Source organism: Rosa chinensis, chromosome 5, assembly GCF_002994745.2.
Source record: "Rosa chinensis cultivar Old Blush chromosome 5, RchiOBHm-V2, whole genome shotgun sequence".
Taxonomy (NCBI): Eukaryota; Viridiplantae; Streptophyta; class Magnoliopsida; order Rosales; family Rosaceae; genus Rosa; species Rosa chinensis.
The window spans coordinates 48286937-48312122 of NC_037092.1; the positions used below are offsets into that span (position 1 = coordinate 48286937).

Consider the following 25186-nt stretch of genomic DNA (forward strand, 5'->3'; position numbering starts at 1 on the left):
ATTACGATTTTAGAGTTTTAGGGTTAAAATTTCGTGCTGATAACGTGTTTTAGAAAATCAGAAAATTGGGAGAGAATTGAGTTATACTTTCATTGATAATAGGGGCCTCTTTAATATACAAGCAAAGAATCTGCGTCTTACAAGGTAACTGAATCATACAATGATTGAAATATCTCCGTATATATCGGTAAAACTAACCATATTACAACTCAGACAAGTAATCAGAATTTGGGCCAGACACACAAACTAGATTTTCTTAAACAAGAATATATTTTTGTACTAAACTACCAAACACATTTGAAAATTATTTTTAGAATAAAAAATTATCTTAGAAAATTATTTTCGAAAATTTCGTCAGTTTGGACTTCGTGTGTGCAAACATATCCATTTCTAAAAAGATAAGAAAGTTCAAATGTGCACATGCCGGGCGGAATTTTAATTCTGGTAAAAGCCATATGTTGAATTACGAACTGAAAGTAGAAATATTTAACCCCAAAGTCAAAGCACCACACCGTCGATGGAATCACATAGTATGGAATCCAACAATTCGATTATTGTAAGTTTGCAACTAACAAACACAAAGCGAAGCTGTCCCTCTCTGGGTTTCCTCCCACATAATAATGATAAAAATACAGAGCCACCTACCTACTCTTCTGACCTTACTCACTCTATCACTGGCCTTGTTTGTGGTTTTAAAGTATTCATTCTCCTTGGCCTTGCTGCTGCACCTTCCATCTTCATCACTTGTACTAGGAACTTCACATTTACTCCTTCCTCTTCGCGTTGTTTCTTGCACCCACCATTCTCAGTGTTGTTTCTTCTGGCAGTGAGTAATTATCCAAGAGTTGTTTGAACATTATATACTGCATTCTTTACTTTCACTCACACTGTTGTGTTTAGTTGAGTTGAGTTGATTGTTGGGTATCATTGTCATTCAACATTTTAGTCCTGCTGCTGTTGACTCATGTTATTCAATTTTCGGATTCCTACCTTCCTAATAATTGCCCATTAATTAGATTTTCATCCTGAGAGTGCAAGACTGATTCTTTGAGTTTGGATGCTGGGGCTGGCCGTATAAGGAGTAATGCAGACAATATGCTTCATGTTCATGTTGTTGTTGTTGGTAGTAATTGCAGCATCAGGGCAGTCGGATTTAGATGCACTCTTAGAGCTCAAAAAAGGGATTCAGAAAGACCCTTCTGGCCAAGTTCTTGTTTCATGGGATTCAAAGTCCTTGGCCTCTGATGGATGCCCCCTCAATTGGTTTGGGATAGTTTGTAGTGATGGCCTTGTCACTTCCATTTCTATAAACGATATTGGCCTGGTTGGCGAGTTCAGCTTTTCGGCCATTTCTGGCCTTGGAGTGCTGCGCAATTTATCACTCTCAAACAACCAGCTCACAGGGGCTATCTCAAAGGTCGCTCTGATTCAGTCTCTAGAGCATTTAGATCTCTCACGCAATTTGTTTCATGGGTTAATACCATCTGGCTTAGCAGACTTAAAGCATTTAGCGCTTTTGAATCTGTCTTCAAACCAATTTGAAGGCATTTTCCCCTCTGGTTTTGGGAAACTTGAACAGCTGAGGTACATTGATGTTCGAGATAATGCCTTGTCTGGGGATATCATGACTTTTCTATCCCAAATGGGTAGCGTGGTTCATGTTGATCTAAGTAGCAATCTGTTTTCTGGTTCACTGGATTTGGAAATTGGTAACTCCTCTTTTGTTTCTTCTGTTCAATATTTGAATGTAAGTCACAATTCCTTGGCTGGAGAGCTTTTTCCTCACGATGGAATGCCATATTTTGATAGTTTGGAGGTGTTTGATGCTAGTGATAATCAGTTAGTTGGTCCTATACCTTCCTTCAATTTTGTTGTCTCTCTTCGGATACTTCGGCTCGGAAGCAACCAGCTATCAGGTTCTCTACCGGAAGCTCTGTTGCAAGGAAGCTCAATGCTCTTGTCTGAATTGGATCTTAGTCTTAATCATCTTGAAGGTCAGTTGTCTACATTTTCTTCCCTTCTCAACTTTGTTGAAAATCATTTTCAAGATAATGCTTTCCATATGTCGCCTTCTCAGTTTTGTTCTGTTCTTTTTATTTTTCAAAATTTTTTTTGTGAAATGGTAGCTGCTGCTTCTTTTTTCCCTTTGAATTTGAAAAGCCAAGTTGAAATAGCTGGCTCACAATCCCATCAAGTGGTCTTTTTTTGAATTATATATATTTTCTGTAATAGTTGAAGTAAACTTGCTCGCTATTATTCGAAAAGCTATTACTTTAGGAAAATTTTCTCTCATGTCATTATCATAATTGGATGATCATTTTTCCATGCTTTAATGATATCTTTACATAAAGTCATGATCTGAAGTGCTTGTGAACCATCAGAAAGACTGCATATCAGTTTCTATGGCATTCAGTTGGTTCTGGATTTTCATGTGGTCAGAGGGGGGTTTATGTTTGGGGAAGGTGGAAGCATGAGCATGCTGAAAAAAAATAGTGTCTTATTTGATGTAAATGTAATCATGGGTGGATTAGGATAACAATATGAATATAATTTTTTGTACAAAAGCTACAGTGCTCTGTTCAAATTTTCTTTTGCCTGGGTATATCATGTTTTACTTACTGAAGTCACCAGTTTTTGAATTCTATTGTTATCATTTTCAAATTTAGTATTGCATTTATCTATTCCCTCTTTCCCTATCTTTCCCCTCTACATTAAACTCACTTTCCTTCATGGCAGGTCCAGTAGGAAGCATAACCTCTGCAACTCTGAAGAAGCTGAATATATCTTCAAATAAATTATCAGGGTCCTTGCCTGCCAATGTTGGCCACTGTGCCATCGTAGACCTTAGTAATAATATGCTCACTGGTAACCTGTCCCGAATCCGTAGTTGGGGAAATTACATTGAAGTTATCCAACTAAGTTCAAATTCTTTGACAGGAAGCTTGCCTGGCCAAACATCCCAATTTTTGAGGCTAACTTCTTTTAAGATATCCAATAACTCATTAGAGGGTGTTCTTCCATCAGTATTGGGTACATACCCAGAACTAAAAGTGATAGATCTTAGCCTCAACCGGTTGCAAGGTTTTCTCCTTCCAAGCTTTTTCTCTTCAACAATATTGACTGATCTAAACTTGTCAGGCAACAATTTCTCTGGGTCCATACCTGTCCAGGAAATTACAATTGGTTCTACTCAAAATTTGAGCCTGGTGTCTCTAGATCTGTCAAATAATTCATTGAGTGGTCATTTGCCCCAAGAATTCAGCAAGTTTCATAGCTTGGTATATCTCAACCTGTCTGGTAATAATTTTGAAGGTAGGATTCCTGAGAACCTTCCAGATGAACTGAAAGAATTCAACGTCTCTTTGAATAATCTTTCTGGTCTTGTACCTGAAAATTTAAGGCACTTCCCTGATTCAGCATTTTATCCAGGGAATTCTTTGCTGATGTTTCCTCATCCCCTATCATCACCAAACAATGTCCCAGATATGATCTCTAGAAATCACAGGTCTCCTATAAAAGCTGCTATTAGAATTGCCCTGATTGTAGGTTTGCTTGGTGGTGGTGCTATTGTAGCCCTCTCATGCATGATGATCTATTATAGGGCCCACTGTCAAGGATGTAGAAAGAGAGGTCAAAAAGCAAGCTGTGAAAAGAATGGTGTTGTGCAAGGGGACTCTTCCCTTTGTCATAGATCAGTACCTGGCAAAACTGAAGACTTAAAATCTTCATATGGTTTCCTTCAAGACCCTTCACCATCATCTGCAACAAGGGAGTCTACTCATAATGCCGGTGACACTTCATCAGTTCTAGAGAAGTCTAAACAATTGGGTCATCCTGAATCAACAAAGCTAGAGGAAGGGGTATCTTCTCCTATGTCTCTCTTATTGCCTTCAAACCCATTGCCTTCGAAAAGCCAACAACCACTCAATAGTTCTGCTGTTCTCAACACTTGTTCTCCAGATAAACTAGCTGGTGATTTGCATCTGTTTGATGGCTCCCTGGCATTCACAGCAGAAGATCTTTCATGTGCTCCCGCAGAAGCTATTGGAAGGAGTTGTCATGGAACAATGTACAAAGCAATGCTCGAGTCTGGTCATGTAATTGCTGTCAAATGGTTAAGGGAGGGAATAGCAAAAGGAAGGAAAGAATTTGCTAGAGAAGTAAAGAAACTTGGGAGCATCCGCCATCCAAATCTGGTTTCTTTGCAGGGTTACTATTGGGGCCCAAAGGAGCATGAGAAACTTATTATATCAAATTATATCAATGGTGAATCTTTGGCCTTCTATCTCCATGGTAAGATTCTGTTCTCTGTGTTTCATTGTACGCACATAAGAATCTCCTCAATAATTTTGTTCCACTTCCTAGATTTTACTAGCAACCCTTCCACCCTCCACTACTATCTGCATGATACTTCTATCATTAAACTAATTTATAATTTTACCTTGGGAGTTTTATTTGGCATTCCTTACCTTGCATAGGCAACACATGAATCATCTTATAAATCACCTGCTTCCTGCTTTTGGCATTTGCAAGCTGTCATAACCATGCAACCTCAAATTAAATTTTTGTCTAAATGCTAAACATTCATTCATTTAGATAAACTAGTTCTGTAATTGGACACAGCACATGAATGCAATAAGATGATAGCATGAGCTTAGATATATTTCTGGCTGCACTGAATTGATCAAGTACTTGATTCCAGCCATTTTAAAGGAGCTGTTTTATTCGGTGTTTACATATACACTGGTCTAAATATTTTAAAAAAAAAACAACTTTTTTTAGAAGAATACTTTTGAATGTAGGTTTTCATTTTCAAGTCTTCCAAGTATATTATGATCATAGTATTTGTAATATTAATTTTATGTTAGTTCTTTAAAGTAGTAATGATAGCAGATCAGCAGGACGGACTATTGATGTATGAGAAAAACTTTTGGAATTCGATCGTTTGAATATGATGCTTTAGAGGTTATGAATTAGGTAAGTGTAAGGTTATTGTGCATAAAAAAAGTATTTAGAAGTTCAACAATAGTGGTTGGTATGATTTCCAGCAACAGGACGGAGATCAAGTAGTTTTACTAAAACCCCAAGGGAGGATGGTGTTCTTTACATAAAGGTTTCAGTTTCTAGCATAAGACAACAAACTAATTTGCCCTGGATTCATTTTTATGTTATTTGTTCAAATAAAGCTCTGGATTGATTTGGTCATTCTAATGTGTACTGTTTTCCCTTGTTTACCATCAGTCACTATTTTTCTATAAAACTTTACTATGCTCAACAAACTATTTTCTAAACTATGTTTAGTGGTTTGTTTATTTGGAATGGCAACCCTGTGGGTGTATCAAGCGTCCATTGATAGGATAGGAAAATTGTTTTGTTAGTTTAGATCAGAAGAAACTTTTTGTTTTAGATAATATTTCAGTTAATTCCTTATGCGGTTATGTAGTTCTTTAGCAAATTTTGTACTCTTAAAATCTGAGATGCTTTGTGTCAACAAAAAAAATGCAGCAGATTAGTTCAATCTTTGATTTTGTTGATTTTTTTTTTCCTATAAGCTCTCAGTGAATTATTGATCAAGTAAAACTTACTGCTAGACCACAAAAACAGATTTGTGATTTAACATCTGGCATTTGCACTTTGAGATGCAAAACAGGTCAAAAGGAAGTTTGTAGCATCTGTAATGGATCCATCCATTTTACATCGTATATATCCATCACTTAAACTGAGAATTTATGGATGCTGGAGAGAACACCTTTCTAATATTTCACATTTTCTTTCAATATCTTTTCGACTTTATCCCTGCTCTAACCTGATTTTTCTGATATTGTATGTGACTTGCAGATGTTGAGCCAAGAAAACTCTCACCCTTGTCTCTCGAGGAACGGCTCAAGGTTTCTGTAGATGTTGCCCGATGTCTGAACTACCTCCATAATGAGAAGGCAATTCCCCATGGCAACCTCAAATCCACAAATATTCTACTAGAAACTCCTAATCATAATGCACTCCTTACAGATTATAGTATCCACCGAATATTGACTCCTGCTGGAACGACTGAGCAAGTTCTGAATGCAGGTGCTCTTGGCTATCGGCCCCCTGAATTTGCTAGTTCAAGTAGACCCTGCCCCTCATTGAAGAGTGATGTCTATGCATTTGGAGTGATCTTGTTGGAGCTCCTGACTGGAAAGAGTTCTGGGGAGATTGTCTCTGGCATACCAGGTGTGGTTGATCTGACTGATTGGGTGAGATTTTTGGCAGAAGAAAATCGTTCTTTTGAATGCCTTGACAGACTGATTCTGGAAAAGCACAGTATTAAGCACTCGCCTAGAGTTCTTGATGAATTGCTCCAGGTAGCTTTAAGATGTATCCTTCCAGCATCCGAGAGACCCGACATTAAAACTGTGTTTGAAGACCTTTCAAGAATAGTGTACTAAAGGGCACTCAAGGTAGATACTGTGTCTTTAGCACCAACACCATACATCGATTATTATTTTATTTTTTTTGGCTTAGTCTAATAGTTTTTTTCAAATTTTTCTGTAATCGTCTGATTGCCAAATGATCCTGTAATGAAACGGCTAATGCTACTGATTGAACGAATAAGCTCTTTAAGGAGGAGTGGGGTTAATCATTTTCATTAACCCTACTCCGGGATATGATTTCATACGGGAATTCAATTTTTAGAATGCGACTTATCTTTGCAGCCAAATAAAATAACCCAAAAGGGCAAAAGGACAGAAGTGGAGAATTTTTTTTTTTTTTTTCATTTTTTATTTTATTTTATTTTGTTCAGGGTAAACATCCTAGAAAACAACAAAAAAGAAAGGATTAAATACTGCTTACTTCTTATACTTATAGGGTTTCATCGTTTCAGTCTCTGATTTTCGAATTTCACCTAAAAAGTTCCTGAACTCTCAATTTCTTCTCAATTAGTCATTACCGTCAAGCATCCGTCAAAGACTCCGTTATTTTGCTAACGTGGCGGTCGTTTTCCCCTAAAAAAGTCTATTATACCATCAAGGCCTCAATTACTTTAAAAAAATATATATCTCTCTCTTTTTCTTTTTTTTCTTTCTTCTTCTTCTTACCTCTTCTTCTTTCGGCTCTCTCCTCCTCTTCCGATTTCAATCCACAGACCTTCAATATCTGCAGGCTCTATTATTGGCCACATTTGGCAACACCCACACACAATCAATCAAACCCTAATTCAATAACAATCTGTTCAGAACCCCGATCGACTAAATCGACACATCCGGACCCGAATCGAACCTCACCTGATCTGCCTTCTTGTTGAGAGCCCTGAGCCCTAACACCGCCGTTACAGCCACCACTTCCGCCAACCCCTCAGCCTCTAAAGACATAATCAATGTTAGTCTTGTTGTCTTTGGACAAGCTCGGATTACTCTAATCCCCTTTCTTCTTCTTTCCACACACCAACTGGAAGCCTCGTCTTCCTTCTCCTTACTGCTGCTGCTCTAGTTAAACTAGTCCACCGACATGTCCACCCTCTCCAGGACCTCGTCGTTGACATTAACCAGCCAATCGCAGGAGTCCTCCAACTCCAAATCCTACGGGGAACTGAGGCTTGCCGACGACCCAATCAATTAGAGCATCGACTGAGATTGCTTTGCCATTTCTTCGATTGGAACTTTGAATTCATCAAAATTGCAGTAGTAATAGAAGTCTTCTCCCGAAGTATGGCTCTCGAGGACACCGAGAGGTTGGCTGTGGCTGCCGCTAGGGAAACATAAATGGGTCAGGTTCGATCTGCCAGATAATTTCGGGAACTTGCCGGTCTCTGTCTCTGTCGAATTCGAGGCAGCAAGCAACTTGGATTGTGTGAATAGGGATGAAAATTTGAGAGAGAAAGGCAGAGACTTTTCCATAGAAGAAGAAGAAGAGATAGAGATGAATAGAGAGAATGAGGGTACGGGGCACGGTGATCGGATTCAAATTTGAGATGAAGTGAGAGCTGGAATTGCTTTTAGAAGAAGAATATCTGGAGATGGAGATAGAGCTGGGTTAGTTTTTGGAAGAAGAATACGAGATAAACAGGGGGAGGGAGAGCTGAAAGAAGAAGAGTTGAAATGAAAAAAAGAAATAAAAGAGAGAGCAAAAATAAATTTAAAAAAAAAACTAAGTGAGGGCATAATAGACATTTCCAGCAATTTAACAGACAATTTTGACAGCAGGGACCAATTGGGAGGAAATTGGAAGTTCAGGGATTTTTTAGGTGAAATTCGAAGGTCAGGTACTGAAACGATAAAACCCTATAAGTATAGAGAGTAAACAATAATTAACTCAAAAAGAAAACTAGCCAGCATCCCTGGCATTGAAATTCCTAGCTCTAGGAGCTCCAAAAATATCATCTAAGAGCATGTTCAGTGGTTTGCAATTGACCGGCTTCCAACTAGGATTGATGAGGTGGTGACCATGATTTCCCAAAAACTTGTTTCCACCAGTGGGTTTTTGACCAGTTTCAGATTGGCCTTTCGTGACCCAGGCCAAGAAAAAGGCAAAGCATGTGACTAATTTCTTGACCCAAGCTTGCCAGTTGCCAGCTTGGCCCACACCATGTCGTGGGTGATATCAGCGAACTCGGTGGAGAGAGAGACGCGATGAACATGGGGCGTGGAGGCTAAATCCTTGTCGTGTAGCACTGAAAAGTCAAAGCGCGTGCTGCGGTGACAATTTGTCGTGTAACAACAATGAAGGGGACAGTCTCCTCCACGTGGAAGCTAGCCATTGGGTGGTTTTGAAATTTGAAACCAACGGTCAATTAATTTGGACCATTGGTTTCAATTAATCTTTATATCCTACGGTTTCTAATGAATATGTATGAATATATATGTAACGGTAACCAAAAAAAAATTCTAAAAATTTCTCTATAAATACCTACCATTTATTTTACATCTCATACCCAAAAAATTATTTTTCATAGTTAGACAAAGTTTTTCTTCCTCCTCTTCCTATAGCTTTGATCTTCCAAATTTTTTTATTTCAATATGGCCGCACATGGCGAAGAAGGCGTAGATGAAAAATGCCGAATCCGAGACGAGATGGGCAAATGAGGAAGACATTTAATTTTGCAAGTCTTGGAAATATGTCAGCCAAAATTTTATTTTGGGTAAAGATCGAAAGAAAATTGATCTATGGAAGGCCGTGAAGCAACACTATGCCGCAAATTGGAGTGGAAAGGTCCGATCAACTTCAGCTTTTGTGGGGAGGTAGAAAAAATTGAAGATAGAACTCTATGAGTGGCATTGTGCATTAAGGCAAGCTCGTAATCTGTTCAAGAGCGGTTCGAATGCAGTTTATGAGGTATGAACAGATTCACTCACAAACATCTGTTGATAATTCTCCCATCAATTTGTACATGGATGTAGATGAGGTAATTGCCGGTGAAACTGCAGAACCTTTTGTGAGGCCTCAAGGAAGGAAGGCTACGAAAGAAGCAGAACCTTTTGTGAGGCCTCAAGGAAGGAAGGCTACGAAAGAAGCAATTCAGAAAGGAAAGAAGACAGCCAAGGATTTCTGATAGGAGCATTTTAATACGACGTTTTAATAGTTATTTCCTCATATTTACTTAGTTATTTACTTAAATAAATCCTTCTTGTTTAGGAAAGTTTCCGTTTTTAGAAAGTTTCTATTTTTAGTAATTTTAATAAAAGTTTCTATTTTTAGGTCGCAGGGAGCAAATGGAGCTGAAATGAGCCGAAAGGAGAAAGAGAAGCTAGAAAACGTTGGGAAGGGCTAAGGCAAGGCACAAGGGCTGCAAGAAATGACGTTTTCCTAGTCCAGCCAGGAAATCCTGAGTCAACTAGGAAGCATTGTCGAAGAAATGAAGAAAAATGGTGAAATGTGAGGAGTCCTAAAGGCACTAGGAGACTACATGGCTTGAAGAAGACTCAAGAAAGCCCAAGAATCTTCTAGATTAATGTGGATATTTATTCTTGGGCTTTCGGCAAAATGGGAAAAAAAACCCAATTGATTTAGGGTTTTTGGATGTAAAAGAGATATTTTTGGGGAGAATATATATTTTTCCTAGAAAAATGGATGGAAATCATGGAGTTAATGTCAAAAATCAAGAGAGGATCAAGGATAATGACGCCATGGAGAGATTTAAGAGAGAAAATGTCCAAAACAAATCCAAATTCATTCCTATTTTCACTCGAGTATTTTGGCCGAAAATTAAGAGAAAATCAGATAAAATCTTGGGAAAATCAGCAATAATATATTTTGAAAAATTATGGACTTATTTTGGAGCTTTTTGATTGGTTGAATGACATAACAGAGCTGACATGGCATTCTGTGATTGGTCGAAGCTGTGTTGCATGACTAGATAATTATTTGGGAAATTAAAAAGAAGGGCTAAATACTGTTTAGTACCCTGTGGTTTGAGTCCAACATCAATTCAGTCCCTCGACTTTTAATTTCATCAAAAACACCCCTGCATTTATCAAATCTCATCTAATAGGTCCTTCCGTCAATAATCCGTCAATTGGAGCCGTTAACTCGCTGACGAGGCATGCCATGTCAGATCATGTGGGCCCCACCTATCAGGCAAAATTCCAAAATTGCCCCTGCCTCTCTCCCAGCTCCAAAAGAGCTCTGCTTTGGCTCGAAACTTTGCATCTTCTCTCTGTTTCTGCATAATTATGCCTGCCTCCGCATCGAGCCCCCAATCTCCCCCTCCCCCGCTCCCAACAACAACAACCACCAAAATCGTAACCCTAACCCTGTACCTTTTTCCAAAAACCACACAAAGTTTCCATCTTTGACTCCAATTTCTGCTTTTGATTTCTTGCAGGGATCAGACCTAGACTTATCGAAACAACCACTGCCGCCTCTGCCGCCGTAAATTCGATCGCCGCTAGCCGAGAAGCTCACCTCCGACCGTTTTCCCAAGTCCCCATTACTCTTCATCTCCAATACCTCCTGCCATGCTTTGCCCCCACTCAAGTTCCACACCGGTCTGCTCGCGCCTCACAGCTTGGTGGCTCCGTCGTGCCTGAGCAGCGACATGGACGTCGACGACGGCGACGAGGAGAGCCTCGATTCGGTCTCCGATGACTATTCTGGTGCTAATTTCTTCGATGAAGAATCGAAAGCGCAGATCTGCTCGAGCCTCACAGCTTGGTGGCTCCGTCGTGCCTGAGCAGCCACATGGACGTCGACGACGGCGACGAGGAGAGCCTCGATTCGGTCTCCGATGACTATTCTGGTGCTAATTTCTTCGATGAAGAATCGAAAGCGCAGACGGAGTGGTATCAAGAAGAAGAGGAGAGTGTTGGGTATAGTAATAAGGTTAGGTCTGGATTGAATATGGGGTTTTTGAAGGAGGGTTTAAGGGTTGAAGTTCCTGGGAATAATTTCAGAAGGTTTACTGAGAGTGAGGTGGGGTTTAAGCAGAGATGTCCACCCAAAACTTATACACCTTCAACTGCAAATCAGCTTCTAAGAAGGGTTCATCTTCGAAATGTCAATGTAAGAGTTGGTGCTTTCGTTTCATTTGAGAATTGGTTTTATGGATTGGGAAAGTTTTGTTTGTTATTTTGAATATTGTGTTGGTTTGTAGGAGACTAATTCAATGTTGTGTTGATGCTTTTCTTTCATTATGTTATGTTCATTTGTGATTTTGAAAAATCCCAAAAACGGCAACGTATCCAGGGTTGTTGTTGTTGGAAGCGGGGGAGGGGGGAGATTGGGGGCTCGATGCGGAGGCAGGCATAATTATGCAGAAACAGAGAGAAGATGCAGAGTTTCGAGCCAAAGCAGAGCTCTTCTGGAGCTGGGAGAGAGGCAGGGGCAATTTTGAAATTTTGCCTGATAGGTGGGGCCCACATGATCTGACATGGCATGCCTCGTCAGCTATTTAACGGCTCCAATTAATGGATTATTGACGGAAGGACCTATTAGATGAGATTTGATAAATGCAGGGGTGTTTTTGATGAAATTAAAAGTCGAGGGACTGAATTGATGTTGGACTCAAACCACAGGGTATTAAACAGTATTTAGCCCTAAAAAGAAGATTCATGAAGCTTGGCCTTTCCCCTATATATATACCCCCCAGACGTTTTCTACACACCACTTCTCCCACAATTCTAAACATCAGAAAAATTCTCTCTATTCTCTAGTCTTCAGAAGTTCTGCCTCTCAACCAAGGAGGAGAAGAAGTCATGCAATACATCAAGATCCCAACCGCCATCCACCCTTGTGTCGTCCCTAGAAGATTGCTTGCTTTCAAGGATCTTCAAGTTCTTCGTCTCAAGGCTTGTCATCCATCTTTCACTGTGTATTTCATAATTTCTTTTGTTTTCCTTTGTTTGATTCGTAAAGTTATGAATTCTAGTTAACATGACGTTAAGGGCAAAGTTTAAAGCCCGTTTATCTGTTTTGAAATAAAGTTGTGATTTCTTTATGTTGATTTATATGTTGCCTATGTGAGATTGCTTGATTGATTTTGGATTACAGAAAACTTTTGTATGTATGTGTTCTGTGGTGGCCAACTTAGGATATATGCATGTAATTGGAGCTAGATTTAGGGTAACAATTCACCTAATAGTTTTGTGACCCTTAATCATAAGTAGTAAAGGCTTTGGACAAAAGTCGAAATCAATTAAGGAGGATTCCAAATAGATGAACTTTCTCATACTAGGTTGTGCATTTTGGTTGACATCCTTTCTTTGTTCTTCATGCATTGAATGTGTTCTTGAGTAGTTAGCTTTTTAGACTATGATTGCATGTTTAATAGGATTGATTTAGGTGCTTTCACTTAGATCAATTATTGAAGGAAAGTAAAATATAGGAAATCGCTTGCTTATTAATGTTTCACATGGTCAACTTCTTTCTCATGACATAGAAGATCAACTATAGGAATTGTAATTGGATTTCTTGCATATGATTGTGGTTTTGATCTTTATTCCTTGCGTTCCACCTGTTGAGAGAAAATTGCACACAGTGAGCAAAAATGTCACCCAACATAATTTCACTCGTATTCATTTAGTGAATAGAGTTTTTGTTATTTTGGGTTCGACCCATTCAAGACAGAATGTGTCTCTTAATTACAGTCCCTGGTTACAGGGAAACACCCTTTGATTTCATTTATGAAGAAACCAATTGATGGGATGTGTGTTTGTTTTTTTTTTTGTTGCGGCTGCACCCGAATATTTGAATGGGTTGTCTACGTACCCTTGGAGAGGGATCAAGCCACTCGTAGTTCAAGAGTTTCAATGAGTGAATGACTCATTGGAGGGCTTTGATTTTGTAATGAGAATAGTGTTTGTGACGTAGTTCACGTTTTGATGTTAATTGCCCAGCAAACTTTCAAAGCATGTACTTTTGGCCTTAGACTTGTTGTCATGCTCAAAGACCAACACGGTAGATATCAAGTGGCATATTTAGTATGAGATTCATAATTCCCATTTTAACACTTGAAAGTAGTGGAGTTTGTCTCTAATCTGCGTGCTCGCTTCTTCAACTTGTTTTCACTAAAGAATTCTTTCTTGGTGGAGCGGTGGGCTTTGGTCTTCAATTTGCTTCTTCCGTTCTTTAATCACCAATTGTCTCTTGGATAAATGGACGCTTGACAGGACCTGCCCCGGATTTCACCCTGAAATCCGAAGTGGCCCTACGGGGCCCACCTTAGAAGAAATTCTACCAAAAATTTAGCGGAACTTCCCCTAAAATGGGCTACCCAAAACCTGTAGAAAGCATTTACACTTCTAAATCAAATCATCCTTATACTTCTGGAGCCACCCTGCTCCCCAACTCAACATCAATCTCCAATTCACAAAACACAAACCTCAACTTGAAAGACATAAATCTCATAGGTAATCAGAGCAATTCAAATAGAAAGGTAAATAAGGACAACCTAACTCAAAGGCAAACGCGGAAGCCATGCTGTTGACTATGCCTCAACTCCGTGTACGCCCGACCTCACTAATTCGCCTGCAAACTGGGCATTTGAAACCGAAGGGCCCAGGGGAAAGTATTGAAAACACGTTAGTGTGAGTGGACAAAAATAAGCAATTTAAAAAAAAAGAGATTTTATACTTCCCCACATTTAATTTATTAAAAAAAAATCTCCCGATGCATGCACTGATTTAGGAAAACGAAACAAAAGGAGTTCCGCTCAAGAAAACCGACTAGCCCCGCTAGTCCCAGACAACTGAAAGGAAGGATGGAAACTCTGATACTCAACAGAATAAGACCAGCCCCGCTGGTTAAACGGAAATCAGACTAGGCCCCGCTAGTCAAGTAATGATAGGATATGGGGAAGAAATATCACCATACAGGTAATGGAGCCTCCCAGTCTCTGCCTACCCTCGACTGCCACTCACACATAGTTTATGCGAGGAGGAGAACTAATAACCTCAACTTCCACTCACACATAGATTGTGTGAGGAGGAGAATATGACCTCGACTGCCACCCACGTGAGGAGGAGAATAAATCACCTCGACTGCCACTCACATACACAAAGTAAGTGAGGAGGAGAATAAGCTACCTCAACTGCCACTCACAAACACAAAGTCTGTGAGGAGGAGACCAAATCACATGACCCGCGTATGGTGAGGAAAAATCATCGAAAACCAGTAAATCCATGTAGCTTCCCCACATTTCTCACGAGATAAAATCCATGTATTCAACGACGTGACCCCGCATGCTAAAATAGTCTCGCAATCATAAACAAACGGGCGAGAATTAATAAATCATTATAATTTCTTTAGGAAATCCCATTTCCGATAATATTCCAGAAAATCTCGAAATCATCATTAAGGCATTCCCAATGCCAAAACCGAAAGTCGATAAATATATAAGAAAATCCAACTCCATCGAAACTTATCTCGAGAATCTTCCAGAAACTTAAATCGGCAATTAGAAATATACTTAATTCCGGAAAATTATCTCGGAAATAAGCAATTTGTCAAATAATATTATAAATCATAATCAACCTTTGAAACTCATTATCGAGAGCGAATCCACGAGATAAACCGAGATCGAATTTCCGAAAATCGAATCATTTGCTCAATAAGTAATATGATTAAAACTAGAGCATTATTTAAGAAAATAAATGCATGCATCAATATTTAAAAATAAAAGTCCACTCACAGTACTATTCCGACGATCACGCATTCGTGTTCCTTCATCGAGCAATAGCTCGGTACGTCGTCCTGTACACAATTATATTCCGTGAATAGTTATTCAACAAATTAATACAATTCCTAAAATCAATTCCTCACAATTACATCTCCACTTCTCCTCGGATGCAACCCAAATTATACCACTAATACCAATACGTTAATTTAAAGGTTCCAAGGCAGAACCGAGAGATATCCGACGGCCGGATTCTCGTAATTCGATAATCGAAACCCTAAACTTCAAAAATTCATAATTAATTCCAAGCTTCTCCAAAATTCACCAAATTTCATATACAAGCTCTACAATATTTATAGGATTTAATGGGCTAAAAACTGGAATTACAACACAGCCCAACACGCCTCCACGCGCCACCCACAGTGGCGGCGCGTGGGACCCACGCGCCGGCGGCCACCACCTCCGATGGCCACCAAAAATTGACAGTAGCTGCAAAACAACAAACCCAACAAACTTCTCAACTGCCACAAGTCCCAATTTTACCTTTAAGAGCTCGGATTAAGTCGATGAAGAAAACCCAGAAATCAAGCTTCGGACCCTAGGATGTTCTTCGTCGATTCGTCCTCCACAATGCAAATCGGAGCAAGAGGCCTTAGGGGAAACGTTCGCCGGCTCAAGGCGCTCCTACGGTCCTAATTTGGTAGTCGGAAACGGCCGGAAATGGAAGATTTGCCGGAAAAAGCCAAACTGCACCTATGAGGAACTTTACTTCGATTCAAGGTTTCTCGGCCAAATCGCCACAACCTAAGGCTACTAGGATGCAGAGGGGAGGGAGGAGCTCTTGTGGTGGCCGGCTGCACGCCGGTTGGTGGCCGGAATGCGCGGAATCGAAGGGTGGAAGAAGGACCCGAAAGGGAAAGAAGAGAGTTCGGGGGAGAGGAGAGAGAAGGTAGATTGGAAATCTACCACAGTAACTTTCTATATATATAGAAAGTTACATGAATAGTAACATTCACATTTTCACTTATAACTTTCGCATACGAACTCCGATTTTTACGTACCACATATCCACGCGCTCGGTTTAACGTCCTCTACAACTTTCATGAAGAACATTTTCTCAAATTTTGACCCGAACAAAAAGTCAACAATTTAGGGCCACTAAAAGTATCGAAACGACGGTAAAAGTGAAAGTAATTGTCGTTTACCGTCCAAATGACTAGTAAACAGGTAAAGTAAGATACGGGACGTTACAACGCTTGTCCCATGATTTAGGTGGTGGGAGAAAAGCTTGTGCATGTCCAATTAATTTGCATGTTACAATCTTGTTTGGCAGCGAACTGAGCATCAACGACAGTCTTGAATTTTGGCTTGGCTGAGACTTTATTATTTGCAGACCAAGTGATCAATATCTCCTTCAATGTGGAAAAAGTGGAGCTGTTGCCTATGGGGCTTCAGTATTAAGAGAGAAATCACCATATAGCCATGTAGCATGCAGCTTCGTCTGCCTCTTTTCACGATGATAATGCAAAAGTTGTTTTTTCATTTGCAAGCCTCATAATCATTGGTAGAAGAGATGATTTTGTTGCCAAAGTTTGTTGCCATGAATATCGATGACACAAGAGCTACAGTTCAAAGCTTGTTGCCTCTGGTCGTTGTCATTGCCTGTGTGGTTTTCATACCCTGATGCAGCGGTCCTTTGTCAGAAGAGCCCAGTCATTTGTTGACGCAGCAGTCTTTCACCAGCAGGAGAGTACCATCATGGTCACTTTACTTTCAGGGGCAGCATTTTGATGATGACTTTGATGCAGGCTGCGTAACACTTTGGCTTTAGTGATGCACCAAGATTCTTCCAAAGCAGTTCTTCACTTCGTGAGCCCAAAAACTTTGCAGACTCGTAGTTGGTGTGAACTAGCAGCCCCAGGCCTTCACTTGACACTCTTTTTTGCCACCCATATGCAGGACGCACCGCGATACAGGCATAAAAAACAAGTGCAGTGCACCCTCTAGTTTGGACCTTGCTTCCGCCATCCATACGCAGGACGCACCGTAGTATAAGCATCGAAAGAAGGCCGAAAACACAAGTGAGCCCCTTCCCTTGCCGAAATCTCTTCTCCTCTTTCATCTCTGTGAACGTGCTTCTTTTTTGTCTCCTTGGACCTGCACTGTTTGATAACACAAAGGAAAATGGAGGTGTATTTGGTTGTTTTGTTTTCTGATTTTGGTGGGCAACAATGAGGGATTTGAGGCTTTGTGATTTGGTGTATTTGGCTTTGGGGGGTATGGAGAATTTTTTTCTGATGCTGTTTGGAAGGGTTATGGAGCCACATAGCAATAAGCAGAGGAAGGACTTTCTGCACTCATGGACACATCAGCAATGATAAAGGAAAAGTACCAGTAAAGACCATGGAGAAGTGACCAACAAGATACCTGAACTTGATGCTCTCCTGTCATCGGGTTGTAGTCTCCAGGTAACTAGACACTGCACTATTTCTTCTCGTTGAACGCTGCTTTACTTTGATGCAGATTTTTGACTCACCCTTTTATCTATTTCTCCTCCGTCCATTTCTTGTGCAGGTTTGTGTTCTTTATATAGGAGGCAATGAAGGCTCTAGAAGCTAGATAAACACTCGTTTGAAATTTGAAATTCCCGAGGCTCACGTGGATAAGCTGCTGAACAGAGATTTCCTCCTTGACTCCGATATTTAACTTAGACACCGCTTTGTTCTTATCTCACTTTGAGATATTTGAATCACAATTTGAATGCTTTCCTTTGTTTATGTTTTTTTTTGTAGCTTTTCCCCGTTGAAACTTGGTCAAACATTCAACTTGTTTGAATTTGAGAAAGAGATAATTTGTAACATTTATTTAATTGCAGCCACTATCCTCATCTCTTTGTTTTTTTTATTAATGTTGTGATAGCTACATCCCTTTATTTTTTTTATTATTCAACACCACCCCTTGTATATATGTTTTTACTTTTTCTTTCTTTTATTTATTTTAATTTTTGACTTTATAATCCTAAAACCCCTTTATTTGTGTTTACTTGTATATATTTTTATTCTTTGTTTTATTTTTGTAAATAATACTTCTTATTTTTTAATTCTTTATTTGTTTTTTGGAATTACAAGTGTACCCTCAATCCCTGGCTAGAACGATCCCTACTTATTCTATACTGACAATTACATTTTTTTGGGTTAAATTGTGTGCTTGCTTTTAGCGTATCAATTCCAGTCCTTTGTCAACCGTTGTCGAGAGTATAGCGAGCAATCAAAAAGAGGCAATCACTGTCAAGAAGAAACTTGATGAGGAATTTGCTCGAAGTCTTCAAGAGGAACATCAACGAGAGTGTATACGCTAGCAAATGGATATGCAAAAAGAGGCATTTCTTATTCAAGCGAGGGAAGATCGAATTATGGAGATGGATACAAGTCAGATGACACCAACTAAAAAGCATTATTGGTCAAGAAAGCAAAAGAAGATAGTGAGAGAGAAGATGATGAAACAACGGTGAGTCAAGTTTTCAAACACCTTCTACGGGTGGATACTATCTGAAACCACATTTCGGTGGTGCATTCCCACAACCTCATTTCGGTGATGCACTCCCACAACCTCCTTTCAAAGGTGGATTTCCACAACCACCTTACACCGGTGGATTCTCACAACCTCCATTCACTAGTGGATACTATCCGCAACCACCTTACACCAATGGATTCCCTACACAACCGCACTTTTCACATTTCTCTATGGGTGAATCCACCAATCCTCACCCTAATAATGACCCTTCAAACACAAATTGGATTCCTAGAGAGGATGAGAATAATTAGGTGATTATGTATTTCTAATAATTGTATTGTACTTTTTCCTATGTTTTCGATTATGTACGCATAAATGTTATGAAATAAAAGTTGTATTTGAAAATTTCATTTATTAAAGCACACACCTTACATTAAAAATCATAGCATACAAACAACATAATACAAGTAAAATCAAAAGCACACAAACAATAAGAAAAAAATTGAAAAGCACAACTGGGACTGAGTTTGGCCAGACATTAGCCAATTATTCAAACATCTACCAGATCTAGATCTGTAAGTTTCCTTGAATGTTCCACAAATGCTCTATAAGATCTTCTTGAAGGTTTGAGTGAGTGTACTCACATTTAATGGCGTCATATCGATCCATAAATCCGTTGAAATTATGATCATCTCTACCAACAGGATCAAAGTCATCACCGGTCGGTCCTTCCCAAACTGTAGCCAACCTGGGCCTCATATTGTTCTCCTTTTCTTCATCGGACTCCAAGTCTTCATCGCTGTCTTCATCCTTGACATTTATGTTTTGTAATATAATAAAAGTCAACATGATGTATTGAAGATCTTCTTTATCCCACCCACGAGCAGCTCCTCTAACAATACTAAAGTACGACTGTAAAATACCAAAAAATCTTTCAACATCCTTCCTGTACCCCTCTTGAGCCTAGGAAAACTTGAGATCCTTGGGTCATGTAAGTCTTGGAATTGATTTCAGGAAAGTTGTCCATCTAGGATAGATACATCCAGCAAGATAGTAGCCTAAATTGTGAATTCTGTTATTCACTTGGAATTGGATCTAAGGTGTTCAACCAATAGTAAGCTCGCCAAACAATGGGGACTTTGCCTGGATGTTGAGGTCGTTGCATGCCCCTGGCATTCCAAAGAAGGCGTGTCATATCCATGTGTAGTACGATGCAACTACTTCGAGGATGATAGTGGAGATATGTTTTTGACCACTGTATTCTCCAATCCAATCAGTTGGGCAATTCTTTCATTGTCAGTGCATGCAGTTGATGCTTCCAATCATCCCAGGAAAACCTCTTCTCTCAGCTTTGGCAAACAGTTTTCTGAGGTCAGCTAAAGTAGAAGCCCAAAGCTAGCGTGAAAATCAAGAAGAAAATACCAAGAGAAAGAGAGAAAGTTGGCGTGAAAATCAAGAAGAAAATAAAAGTTTGCGTCAAGAGATTTTCAAGGGAGAGTTTTAAGGAAAGAATAAGTGTGGACATCAAGAAAAGGTTCAAAATGCATCTAGATTCATTCCTATATTCCCTAAAGGTACGTTTCAAGCAAGGAAGAAGAAGAAGAAGAAGGAGTCGTGAGCATCATCATCCATCCTCCACCTTGAAGACTTACTTCCAAGATTCAAGAATCCATAACGTCAACTTCTCCATTCCCATCTCCATCTCACGGTGTAATTCAACCTCTTTCTTTGTAACCTTGTTTGATTTCGTTGGAATTGTTTCTAGTTGACAATAATATTTGAACAAAGTTTAATTCTGAAATTTTATGATTGAATGATATTTTCGACTCCTATGATTATGATTCTAAGTTGCTTTTGTGAGATTGTTCAATTAAATTTACTTGATTGATATCTTTTATATGTTTATCTTATTTGGGTCGACACTTATAGAATTTGCATGTAATTGGTGCTAGATGTAGGTAAATGATTCACCTAATAGTTTTGTGAACCTAAATCAAAAGTAGTAAAGGCTTTCGACAAAGGTCGAATTTAATTGAAGAGGATTGCAATTAGATGAACTTATTCATACTAAGTTGTGCACTTAAGTTGATAACCTTTCTCTTACTTATTGCGTTGAACATGTTTTGATTAGCTAGCTTTCTAGACTTTGATTGCATGTTTGATAGGATTGATCTAGGTGCTTTCACTTAGATTAATTAGTAAAGGAAAGTAAAATATGGGAAATCGTTTGCTTCAAATGTTTCACATGATCAACTTCTTTCTCATGACTTGGAAGAATAATTGTAGGTTGATTTGAATTTGATTATGGAATTGGTTTTGATCTTTGTTTCTTATGTTTCATTCTTGTACTTGTGTTTTTGTGTTTCCTTAGTTTTATTTCTTTTAATTTTCGAAAACCCTAAACCTAAACCCCCCCCCCCCTCTTTTATTTCATAATTTGTATATACTTTATTTTATTTTTATAAATAATATACTTTGTTTTTATTTTAATTCTTTACTTGTTGTACAATGACAGGTGTACCCTCAATCCCCAGAATAGAACGATCCCTATTTACTATATACTAACGATGACATTTTATAGGGTTAAATTATATGCTTGCTTTGAGCGTATCAGTTATTGGACTGTTTCGTGGCTCGTGGATGGAGCGGAAGTGTTTCGGCCGAATTATTATTCGAAAAGTGTGGATTTAAAGGAGGTTCAAGGTTGACTTTTGGTACGTTTGGATTCTCCAAAAACTTCCTTCACGAAAGTTGTAGAGCGCGTCGATAAGAGTTCGTGGGTATGTGGAACGCGGAAATCGGAGTTTGTATGAGAAAGTTATGAGGGTTTAAAATTTTGGAAAGTTACTATATATAAGGGTTTCCCTTTCGGGAAAGTTACTATTTTCATTTTTCCCACTTTCCATTTCCGGAAATCTGAAACTCTCCGTTCTCTCTCCTCACCCACGTCTGACCCGACCTGAACCCGGTGATCCGATCCGGCTTTTCCGAGGAGCTCCGGCGGTCTCCAGCCGTGAAACTTGGCCACCTTGTTCGCCTCCTTGTTCTGCTCCTCCCTATAGTGGCCTTTAACGGCGATTCTCCTCCACAGCGGCGTTGCAAGGCGGCATAGATTGAGGAATTCAGACCCGGTCGGAAAATGTAGCTCCGGCGACACCACGGTTTCAAGTTCTCTTGGTTGAGTTCGTAGGAGCCTCCTTGATCGATCTGTGGTGTTTGTTTGGATCGATTCACGTCGGAATCGCATCAACTCAAGGTGAATAGTTCATGGCGGTTTGTAGCAGCGATAGGCAGTGTTCTAGGCCGAGGTGGCTTGAACCTCAAGTATTAAAGTTGATATATTTGATGTTCTTGACATTTTGGATGGTTGGATTAAGCTAGTTTTGAGTTTTAGCTAGTGGTGGTTGTGGTGGTTGCACTGCCGACTGTGGTGGCATTTTGGCGGCCTTCTGGCCATGTAAGGGATAGTTTCTGGTATTATATACCTTCTACTCGTCGATACGAGTGTTTTGATATATAATATGCAATTTTTGGAGATCGTTTGAATATATTGTGATTTTTACGGTTTCGGACCGTTTGATGATTCAATTCGTGAGGATTTGAGCGTCCGATCGACTTGTGAATTTGACATGTCGATCGTGGAAGTATTCTGGAGACCTTGGGAGGTCTCGGATGTGGTTATGCCTCGATTGGCGCCACTTTGGGGATTTTAGTTCAAAACAGGGGTTTCGGACTTAAATCGTTTGTGAATTGTTACTAAGTTAAAACCGTATGTGATTAAGTACTTAACGAAGTATTTATTGGACGGTTATTTTGGTGGATTGGCTGCTTTCTTCTATATTGAAGACTCAGCGGGAGTTTCGAGGTGAGTAATCTCACAATGTTCATTTACAAACGGGCTTACCTTATCGTTTTATAGTTATTTAGTTAACTGCAAACTATAGTTGGTATTAGTAGGCATTCCTGAGTGAATGTCTACGTGTATATATATTTACGTGAAATATATATGTGTAGGTGGATTTGTGTGATAAAACAATAATTATGGGTGCGTTCATTTTATTGATTTGGGGTGTGACTGTTCATGAAACAATATTTTGTGAAATGGTTGATTTCTATTGTTTTGAAGAGTGTTGTGTATTGTGGAACATTTTAGTTCGCGGGTGGTTTATTTAAATGTGGGTCTTGTACCGGGAGTAATTGATAGGGATCAATTACGGGGAATCTTTTATTTTAGATTCGTGTAACATTTTGGGTCCAATGCAACTCCTTTAATGTTTTGGTATTTATACCGTGAATCCAAAGACTTATGAGTTGAGGATCTTGGATCACGAAATGTGATCGTGGGTGGGAAAAATTGGGAATTCACGCCTTTGGCCGGGTTAGTGGATACGATCAGTTAGAGCTCTAGTCTGTCCGTCGTGCTTTGTTTCTTGATTGAAACTTGATTCGTGTGAGTTTATCTCGTGCTTTGTTTCTTGATTGAAACGTGATTCGTGTGAGTTTATCTCGTGCTTTGTTTCTTGTTTGAAACGTGATACATGTGGTTTTATCCTGGGATTTGTATGAGTTGTTTCGTGATTGAAACGTGTGAGTTTATCTGGTGATTTGCGTGATTTCGTGTGGGTTTATCTCGTGGTTTGTGTGAGTTGTTTCTTGATTGAAACGTTTGAGTTTATCTCGTGATTCGTGTGGGCTTATTCCGTGATTCGTGTGAGTTTATCTTGTGATTCATGTAGGCTTATTCCGTGATTTGTGTGAGTTGTTTCTTGATTGCAACATGTGAGTTTATCTCGTGATTCGTGTGGGTTTAGTCAGTGAATTTGTGTGAGTTGTTTTGAGTTACTCATACGGGCTTGCAAAAGCTTACCGGGTTTGTTGTGTGACAACCCGGTACACTATTCAACGGTGTAGGGGTTAATCCTGCAGGTTAGGATAATCAGGGCAGAAGCTGAGGTAGCGCCTTTGCAGCTTTACGGTAGGAAACTATTTTTGTGACTTTACCGTTATTTGGACTTCCGCTGTGTAGTTAACTCTGAGGAGCATTTCCGTTTTATTTTGTTGTAGCAATTTAATTCGTAAGCTTATGTAATATATGACTCTACAGAGCGGGTCATTATTGACATAGTGGGTTCAGGGCATCAATATGTATTTAGTTGAAGGAAAAAAAAAAGTTTCTTGGTATTTGGTATTGATGACTGAACGATCACGCATGTATAATTATGGGATTATATATCGATTTTTATTTGTGTTAAAAATCGGGGGCGTGATAGCTTAACAAGAAAATTAGGGATTTTAATTTCATACAGAACCTGTTCAATGAAAGACCAACTAAGCTTGTCATAAGCTTTGGATAATCAACCAAGCCATAAAACCTTAACCCCCTTTAGAGTTTTTGCACTTATGCATAATCTCTTGAACAATCATCATGTTGTCAGATATATGTCTACTAGGAACAAAGCTTCGACTTATCCATTTCCCAAGCATAGATCTGATTCTTCCAACAAAATTTTTAGAAATTATCTTGTAAACAGTACAACATAAACTAATAGGTCTAAACAAAGGCATGTGCTGAGGGGCTTGCATTTTTTGGAACCAAAGCTATCAAGGTAAGATTAAGGCCAGAAGGAATTTTACCAGTATGGAAAGCAATCTTAACAACGTTGATGATCCCAGAGGAACAAAGAGACGGATGTTGCTGATAGAACAAAGCAGGAAAACCATAAACTCCAGGGGCTTTTAGTCTTCCACTCCTAAACAAAGCATCATGCACATCTTGATTAGAGATGGGACGTCTATTCATCCACAAAAAATTATTAGTATCAATATTAGGGAAAAACCAAGGAATGTGGAATCTCAAGTCATGATCAACTTCCACAGTAAATAAGTTTTTTAAAAAATCAGCAGCAATTTGCTTTATTGTGGCAGGATTATCTGTCCAGATTCCAATAGCATCAAAGAGGCCATCAATTTTATTCCTTCTCCTCCTTATCATTGTAGTTAAATGGAAAAAAAAAAATTATTTCTATCCCAGAAGTAGAGGATTTTTTGCCCACAAGTGTTAAATTTTTTTTTTTTTTTTGGGGCTAATGACATATAAGGCCATTTTTGAGTGTTATGTTGCTCAATAGGCCACCAAATCTTTTTAGGACAGTTTATCCTTTAATATAAGGGAAATTTTTAAGAACAGTACATGAGGTATGGGCCACTGAGAATTAAGGTTTATATATTTTACAAAACCTAAGAACGGTACATGGGGTTCAAAACCCGACCCATCATAAGTGTAAGACCTCTAAAATTCGTTATTAATTTCTTGAAATTTTCTGAAATTAATAAAGTGTTCGTTAGTAAGATTTCGTGGTTCAAGAGTGGAGCGAAAGTATTTCGGACGAATAATTACTCGAAACGTGTTATTTTCGAGGAGTCAAGAGGTTGATTTTTTATTCATTGAGTTTCTCCAAAAATTTCCTTCACGGAAGTCGTAGAGCGTATCGATACAAGTTCGTGGATATGTAGAATGTGAAAATCGGAGTTCGTATGAAGCAGTTATGGCCAACGGAAAAAGTTTCCATTTTTGGATAAATTCAG

At 39.1% G+C, this 25186-nt stretch overlaps 1 protein-coding gene and 1 long non-coding RNA gene across 2 annotated transcripts; one reads left to right on the top strand and one right to left on the bottom strand.

Moving 5' to 3' along the window:
• The first annotated feature begins 588 nt into the window (after positions 1-588).
• On the top strand, positions 589-6653 carry LOC112168257 (probable inactive receptor kinase At5g10020). Its single transcript, XM_040507314.1, has 3 exons — positions 589-1994; positions 2737-4293; positions 5839-6653. Exons 1-3 carry the CDS (start codon positions 1085-1087, stop codon positions 6426-6428), a joined length of 3057 nt encoding a protein of 1018 aa, XP_040363248.1. The 5' UTR covers positions 589-1084; the 3' UTR covers positions 6429-6653.
• A 9583-nt stretch (positions 6654-16236) lies between these two features.
• LOC121049612 lies at positions 16237-17640 on the bottom strand. Its single transcript, XR_005800884.1, has 2 exons — positions 17516-17640; positions 16237-17250 (listed from the first exon to the last, which is right to left on the bottom strand). It is a non-coding gene; the product is annotated as an uncharacterized LOC121049612 (long non-coding RNA).
• Between the last annotated feature and the right edge of the window lie 7546 nt (positions 17641-25186).